Source organism: Mesitornis unicolor, unplaced genomic scaffold (assembly GCF_000695765.1).
Source record: "Mesitornis unicolor isolate BGI_N332 unplaced genomic scaffold, ASM69576v1 scaffold29575, whole genome shotgun sequence".
NCBI lineage: Eukaryota > Metazoa > Chordata > Aves > Mesitornithiformes > Mesitornithidae > Mesitornis > Mesitornis unicolor.
The window spans coordinates 33436-42175 of record NW_010186636.1 but is presented as its reverse complement, the minus strand read 5'-3'; the positions used below and the strand labels follow the sequence as shown (position 1 = coordinate 42175).

Genomic DNA, 8740 nt, shown 5'->3' with positions numbered 1-8740 from the left:
GAGGAACGGCGAAGGGCCGGCGGCAGCCGTGTCCTCCCCGGGAGGTGCTTATTCGGCGTCGCTGGCAAGGGCGCGGTGAAGGGCTGACCCTGGGCGTCGCCCCTTGGCGGGCCTCGGAGCTGCGGGGTGCGGAGCGGAGGCACCTGCCTGCTGCCGGAGCCGGGGCTGAGCGGGCGTCCCGGGGAAATGCAGGGTTTCTGTTCTCTCTTCTTTTCTCCCTTCTCTTCCCCGCCGTGAGCGGCTGGGGCCTGCTGGGGTGATGTGCCGCAGGCCTCTCTGGCGGACAGGGTGGCAGAAATGTGGTGTCATTGCTTTCCAGGAGCAGGTGTAAGTACTTGAAGATGAGGGTGGAGGAGAGCTTCTAACAGAAATTGTCTCTTCAAGGTTAAAGCCCAGCCCCTCCCATCAGAGTTGGTGTCTTGCCATGGCAGAGGCATATCTTTTTGGATGGGTGTAGGCAGAGACCAATTCCTCATGAAGAATGATGCTGTTGTAACAGTGTGTGCTGCTTGTTTTATTAAGCAATTTTCTGTCTTCACTTTTCCAGTTGAAGTTTGTTTATTTTGCATTCTCGGTTGGATTGCTGCAAAGGTCATGAAGGAGTAAAACTGATTTAATGGGTGTGAGAAGAAGGGGGGCTGTGCCTTCATGCATGCTACTTCCAGATCTTCATTCAGACTGCAGCCTGGATGTGAGGCTGGCAGCATGATTTGCTATTGCTTGCTTGCAGTTTTTTCCCTTGTGGGTGATGTGTGCAGGAAACTCGCATAGTTTTATATGGACACTATATTGGGTTTCTGGAATCGTCCCCTGTGCTGTCTGATTCTGCCGATGTAAAGGATTTCTGGTGTCTGGATGGGTGGGGAGACTTGAACAATACAAAGTTTGCCTTGCTTTGAAATTCCTGCTACAGATGTTTTGAAAGGGGAAGGAGAGTGAAAGATTGTGATGTTTTCTCATGGAGACTTAACTTTGGGGTTTTATTTTCTGAATGTGTGATAAGGAGATATGTAACTTTAAAAAAAAAAAGAGTGGGGGGCGGGGGGAGCACGAGAGAGCTGAATAAAAGGAATTTCTTTGCAGCTCCATCCTTTTCAATGGTGCAGCTCTCCCAAGCCCCTTTTCTTCGCCCATCATCGCCTTCAGGCCAGTCAGAGGAGGGGGAGGACAGGAGCATGAAGACAGCCAAGCAGCAGGTGAACCCCTCAGGGGACAGCCAGCCTCCCTCCAGCCCCCTGCTGACTGCGCTGAACTCGGCAGCTTCTCCTTCCCAGGCGTATGAGACTTACATTGATAATGGGCTTATCTGCCTCAAACACAAGATCAGGAACATTGAGAAAAAGAAGGTAACTTGTTTTTCTTTGGTATGGCAGATCTTTAAATTGTTAATTGTGAAGCTCATTGACTATTTTAGAATACCTGGAATAAGGTTGTGTATGTATATAGAGAGTAATTGTGGATTTTTTAAAAATAACCGCTGAAAGGACCTAAATTTGAATTTGCTAGTGTTGTTCTTATAACTTATAACCCCTGTGTAGTAAAGAATGGTGTTCTTTTCTCTTACTGTTCTCAAATGGGCTACTTGCAATTGATGCTGTGAGAGCATAGCATTGTTTCAGGAAACCAGGAATGCATCTAACTGTAAACCAGCTCTCAGCTTATGGTTTTACAGTGCATGTCAAATAGCTAGCAAAAGCAGTTGAATGTTGATCAAAATTGGGGCTGCTTCTCTAACAGACTGAATCAATTCAGAACTAACTTGGAACTGATTTGGAGATGGTTTATAGTCTTGCAGAAATCTTTGTTTCTTCTATTGATTACATGCAGCTAATATTAGGATGTAGAGATACATGTAAAATTGCAAGTTAGGAACAGTGTTTCCTCTGACTCATGGGAATATCAAATTTTATTAAATACGTAATGCACTTTGCAGAAACCTTTGACCTCTATATTTTAAATATGGACAAGTCTTACTGGAAAGCTTTGAAACAGAAAGCCCCCAAAGCCTGCTCTTTTACTTTGAGCTGTGCTTTTCTGTGGTAGGGGGACATAATAGTGTTAAGAATAAGAACTGAGATAATGGTACATTTAAAATACTGTGGCTATATCTGGTCAGGCTTTTGCATTTTAAGACCTTCCAGTTGATTGGCAGGTGACTGAAGGCTGTGTGCATGATTTTTACTTGGAAGAAGGCTATTTTCTGGAAGGTAAAAGAAATAATGCTTTTGATTTTGGTACTGTCAGGATTACAAGTAATGCAAATTATGAATATGTTGCCTCTATAAATGTCTGAGAAGCTTTGTGTTATGTCTTAGGGTGAGAAGGGGGAGTGGATCAGACCTCTGGCCATGTGGCTAGGGGACTTGATCCACCTGCAGGAGATGCAGTATTACATCATGCTGTCTCATGTTGTGCACCATGCTGTAATTTTGGATAATGTCAAATAAGCATGTTTTCCTCATGAGATAACCAACTTTGTGCTGTGTTCTGATTCTGTCCAAGGAAGCTTACTGTTGTGAATTTCTAAAGTGTCTTTGATTCTTTCACATGAATGACAATATGGCCTCACCAGCAAATGAAAGTGTGGCTTACTAGAATGAGTAGGATGTAATCCTGTGTGGGTAGATACACAAATAAAATAGAATTCAACTTGATGGCAGTGAACTCCCCCTTTCTTTTCCCTGCGTGCCTAAAGAATCTTATAATATCTAATAGTTAAGTTTTGTATAGTTTACATCAGCTTTTAAAGGCTGTTTCATTATATTAGAAGTAAATCTTATTTCTTTCCTAAAGACATTGGTCTGCTTTCTTAGGAAATACTGCTATAAAATCTTGATGGCATAACTGAAGCCAGATTTTGAAATACATGTTCTGGAAAATTAAGTAGGATTATTCAAGAATAAGGTAAATAAATTCCAGCATTGACTTGGGAAAGCTAAAAAAGCCTAATTTAAAATGAGGATGCTAGATGTATTTGGTGCCTTTTAAAGGTCTAGGGTCAGTGCATTAGTATTTCTTAAATGCAACAAAGGTAGCATGTAAGAAATAAAAGATCAAAGATAGGAATGGTGGGGGGTAGGCAGACCTGCAGACCAAGACTGCCAAATCAAAGACATAGCAAAACTTTCTATATTCCTTTCTCCTGAGAACGAGAGGAAGTAGTCAAATTGTGTTCTGTTGCAGTATGCAGATAACTTAAAATATGGAAACAATATGAAACTTTAACTCATACCCACATTAAACAGAAGTCAATCTAAAAAATGTACTCTGGATTTTCCTACAGCTCAAGCTAGAAGACTACAAAGATCGCCTGAAGAAGGGAGAAGCCCTCAATCAAGACCAGTTGGTAAGTTTGCTTTATGTAGGAGTGGGTGCACTTGATCTTCAAGTATGTCAGAAGGGATAGGTTGCTCAAGGAAGTGGTGGTGTAGCTTTGCAGAAGCAATGCCTGCAGACTTGCATTAGTATCTTGACAAAACCAGATGGACAAATTGTTAATTAAGCTGAATGGTGAGCCCACAAGCTTTAAGTCTCCTACTTTAACCTTCATATTGTGTACTGAAGTAATAGAAGGTCTTTGTTCTGTAGACTTTCAGCTTCAGTGCTCCAGTACCTTTATTTCTTGATGAGGTGTCCATATGTAACTTATTTACAGGGCATTGCAGTGTTCAGACACAAACCTCAAGACTTCTGCTGTAGACAGTTAATCCTTATGTCTTTATTAACAGGTGTTACTTGAAATTACCTTTTGGCTGCACAATGCTGTTAAAGTATAATTGACAGGCAGTCCCTGTTGGTACCAAGGAAGACATGGGTCTAACTTGCATGGGATCTAAAGGCTTCCCTGATACAAGAAGCTAGTTATGAGTCACTGACATGGACAGGAGAGTATTCTCAACTTTCTCATGCTGCTATTAGATGGCTGGAAGATGCCAGCACTCAAATACTGCTGGAACAGTATGTCTGTTTTGTACTTAAGGTTGCTAGCATTTGAAATGCCAGGATGCAAGGTCACTACTCACCACACACACATCATCCACCTTGTGGAGCTAGCTTAAGTGCCTGGTCTTAAAACAGTGGTTCTGGCTTTTTCTGTCTTGGACTAGAATGGTTTCTGGAACTGAAACCAGGTTTCAGTAATGTTTTCTCTTAAGCTTGTTTGAGTAGCACTGTCACATAATCCAAAGGGTTTGTCTAGTCATCTAGGAGTCACATTTTTAAAGTGTACTTCACACACATGCTAAAGAACAATTGTGTGATAAAGGACATTAATACTTCAGTGGTAGTGCTGATCCTGCTAATGAATCAGCTGGAAGGATACTTCATTGGCTGTTAGCTTCATCACAGTGCAGCTGTAAGAGAACACAGACACAGTTTTCTTACTCTAAATCATTTTTAAATGAGAACCAGACATAAATGGGATTAGAGGGGAAGTGATAACTTGCTACCTATTTTAAAGCTACTTCTAAAATATCTTTGGTATACACCCTGGACTGTGAAAAGCTGTTAGGTAAGTGAGTTTAAGACATGGGGAACTAAAGAGGTGAAGGATTTCATAGAAGTTTTTCTTGCAAAGGCATTCAGCAGCACTAACTATGGAAAATGTGTAGGCAATTATCTTAGTTACTGGCTTTTAGTATTCCCGGCTGAGTTTAACTTTTTGACTATTAGTATTTTTGTCCCAGTTTGTAGGCTATCTCAGGCTTCTAAGATGGGGAATTAAATTCAGTCTTGGTACTTTACTTGACCAGTGGTAGTCGGACTGTTCAGATGATCATTGTAGAAGCATGTATCAACTCGGTATTTAACTGACAATCTAGTCAACACCCCTGTTTCAGTGGTTAAGTAACAAATACTGCATTTGTACCTTTCAGATGCAAGTTTCCCAATGTATATCCAAATACTGAGACCTGGTGATTAAAGCTAGAGTAGAGCTTAATAATTTAGACACTTGCCTGACTAAACCTAACTGCCTATAATACAGTAGAGCTCTAATGTAGCTTGATGTCATCTATATTTTTCATTGTTTCTCATACAGAGGAAGATGTGCACATCTGGTGATGAACTTGTTTTGCAAGCAATTTGGATTAAACTGTAATTGCTTATGGTACCTGCCTGCCAGAGCTGTTGTGTGTGCTAACCTTACTTTAGGAAACATTTCTTTCAAAAATGAGGAGCTTCCAGCAAGTTAAATGCTCTCCCTGGTAGCCTTGTGCTGTTTTGCAAGCTAAGCAGACTTTCCTCAGTAGTGTAGCTCCAACATGCTGTTAATGAATGTTAATAACAGGTTTGACAGAAGAAAGCTATTGCTTTCCTGCAGGCTGAGTTACAGCTTGCCATCAGAGTACAGTGGTAACTGTTCTTGATGCTTTCAGGTAGGGAGTTTTACTGTGCATATTTAAAAGCACAACTACTGCAATCTGTCCAGCTGTTGGTATTAAATTGAGTCTTTTTCAAATGTCAGATATATCAGCATTTGTCTTGGAAGTCATTCTCCTAAGTGAACTTGATAATTATTTCTTGAAAGGTGCTTGATAAATTGTGTGAGGACAACTTAAACTACCAGAGGAGTACTTTACAGTAACTCCTGCACTTTGTTGTGTTGAGTAGCTTTTAGGCCTAGTAATGTATAGTATACTACAAATAAGTGAATATTAAGTAACTGAACAATCAGACTGATTGAACAAATAAATGTGTAACTTGTTTTCCAGTTGCTTAGGAACACATATGGAATTTGCACATGTCACACATCTACTGGGATAATAGATTAAGCTTTTGTCACTGTACTGATAAAACATTTATCAATGCTAACACTACTTTGAAAGAGCTTTATATTAGACTGATGGGCCCATTCTAGAAAAACCTCTGATACCATGTCATGAGCATAAACCAAACTGAGCATAAAGCACACGTGAACTGAAATTAAATTTAACTTGTTACTTCCCAGGCATGCCTTATGGTATGAGGATGTGGGCAGCATGTCTGATCTACAGCATTTTGCTATCTTCAGAGCTGTCAAGTAGACTTAATAAAATGAACTGACTCCTACATCAGTATACAAAGTATTGCACAAGATGATGCCTGGAAAGTCTAATGCAGAAATACTTGTAGGATATCTGTGTGGTGGTGGCTTTGTACTGCATCTCAGACAGTTATGGGTGAATGATATTCATGACTAAATTTAAAGTACCAGCTATAGACATAGCAACTTTAAAAAAAGCTACAATATCACAGAAGTGCACACTAAATGACTAGTTCTCAATGAAAATTTAAGTACAAGTGGATTAAGATGCAATTAGTAGTCAAGTGTGAAAAATACATTTTTATTTATTCCTTTGTAGGAGGCAGTAGAGAAATATGATGAAGTAGTACACAACTTGGAATTTGCCAAGGAGCTTCAGAAGACTTTTTCAGGACTTGGCCAAGATGTAAGTATAAAATGCTCTTCTCTGTATTTTCAGAGGGTAACTGCAAAGTTTGTGCTATTCTTCTAATGGCTAGATTTATATGCCAGTATGCAGAATACTACAAAGTTTCTGTCTTGAGACTTGGAGGAACAATGTGCTTAAACTGTCTGGAGTAGTGAGTAGAGCAGAATAAATGTTGACGATTTTGTGTACCACTAACCTCCACAATACAGTTATTCACTGTGTACCTCTGTAACAACTTGTGCTTAAGTTAATTGAATAATTGGATCTCAGCTGTGTGTGAGATGAGTCCAGTTTACTTAGGTTTGAAGCAGTTAACCATTTTGTTGGTAGTTTGTGCCTGAGGTGGGCTCACCTGGTGTGTTAGATGCAGATTGATGAGGGAGCAGCTCTACTAGAAAGAACATGCAGATCCTTGTGGGCAGCAGGCAAGGTAAATTAAGTGTACCCCTGAAGCAGTGAAAGCTAGACTTAGACTGAGGACCAGTAGGTTAAGGAGAGCTGATTATTTGGTACTTGTTAACCAGTTGTGTCTAGTTCTGGTCACTTGGTATACAAAGGTTATAGATAAACTTCAATGAGTCCAGTGGTGGGCCTCCAAATGGCTGGAGTCTGGAGCATCAGACCTGTGAGGAGAGCCTGGAAGAGCTGGTCTTGTTCGGCCTGGTGAGTCTTGGCAGGAGATGCAGTATTAGCCTTCAGGTACCAAAGAGATTACTGAAAGGATGGAGCCAGGCTTTCTGCTGCAAGATGTGATAGGAGAAGGAATGATCATAAATTGAAATAGTAGGTTCCAACTAGATAGAAATGGTCATTCTGAGGATGACTGAGCACTAGAGCAGGCTGCCTAGAGAAGTGGTAAAAATCTGTTCTTGGATCTTGTCAAGACCTGACTGCATAACACTCTAAGCAATCTGATCTTCATTCAGCATAACCTTTATTCTGGAGGCTGGGGTAGATGACATCCCAAGATTCCTTCCAAAGTGAGTGTTTCCAGTAAGGGGAAGTGCTGGAGTTAAATCACTTTGGTTTCAGGGAGAGGTACAGCTCAGTAAAATTTTACTGAAGCCTGTGGCATTTGCCACTTATTCTTCTGTAGTTCTTTAATTTTGGCAAGTCACAGACTTAGTACTGTATTTAGGTCTTTATTCAGAGTTTAAAGTACTACATGCATTATTTTTATGTAAGCAAGTGTTTTATCTTCGGAGAAACTAGTCTTTTGGCTCAAGCAAATACTGTCCTTATGAAAAGATCTGTTCCAAGGTAGTGCTGAGGATGTTCAACATGATTAGTCACTACTCTGGCATTATTTCTCTGCCTCTTACAGAATGCTGAAGGACTGGTAAATGACTTGTCTCTGTGCTAAGACCCCAAAGAATTTTGCTACAGAGGCTTTTCTTGTATATGTAGCAATTCCAGCTAGTGCGGTAAATCTCTCAAAGCACTATGAGCAGAGATTTAAGAGCCTTTTCAGCAGTGTTGCTGCTTTGGATTCCCTCAGTCATTGTATGTCGAACATAAACTGCTGTGCTGAATGTCAAAACTTGGATTGCTTCCTATTGCTTTCCTCTGTGTAGCTGCCCATAAAATATCAGAAATGACAGACTGTGACCCAGTATATCTTTCTGTGGGTGTGTTTAGTAATCCAGCATTAAGTTCTACCAGTTCCTGTCTGTTCTTATGCTGTTACTTGAAGGCTAACCCACTTTATTTTTAACTTCCCTCTACTTCTGCCACTATGGATCCTATCTATTGTTAGAACACTAAGGGTCATTCTGGCAACAGCATCCTTATATCCTTTACGGAATGTTCTAGAAAACTAAATTTTCATTGATCTTGCAAAGAAAGTTAAGATACCCCATACTTAGGCATTTTAAATTCTGCAGTTACATGGACAGCTTTTGCTGTTTAATTCTGTTAGTACATCATGAGAAACTTCTCCTCAGATGCATGAGGGCTGCATATGTTCTGTGACTTGTGGTGGTGTTTGTTTAAAGTGCTTCAGTTTTCTGCCAGCAGAAATAAGAGTAACTGTAAGATTCTGCTGTATTATTTAAGTTAGAGCATTTAAAGGTGAAGAAACAGTTGTCTTACTAGAAGTTTGAGACAACTTCTGTATCATGAACTTCATGTGATAAAAGCTAAAGGTCAGCTAGGCTTGGATTTCTGCATTGGTATAAATTCTATCAATTCATTATATTCAGTTGTGAAAGCTCTTACAATAAAGAAACTAGCAGGCATAATCAGGATCTAAATATCATAAAGGCATATCACAAGTGAAGCTACCAGTATGCAGTTTGACTAAAAGCTGG

At 40.2% G+C, this 8740-nt stretch overlaps 1 protein-coding gene across 1 annotated transcript in view; it reads left to right on the top strand.

Annotated features, from left to right (window-relative positions):
- Nucleotides 1-1087: 1087 nt before the first annotated feature.
- The window catches only part of CAPRIN2 (caprin family member 2), a 33625-nt gene continuing 25972 nt past the window's right edge, over nucleotides 1088-8740 (top strand). The window contains exons 1-3 of the mRNA XM_010185208.1: nucleotides 1088-1346; nucleotides 3284-3346; nucleotides 6342-6428. Of these exons, the coding sequence (XP_010183510.1) occupies nucleotides 1098-1346; nucleotides 3284-3346; nucleotides 6342-6428 (399 nt within the window). The 5' untranslated portion in view covers nucleotides 1088-1097. The remainder of the gene's footprint in view (nucleotides 1347-3283; nucleotides 3347-6341; nucleotides 6429-8740) is intronic.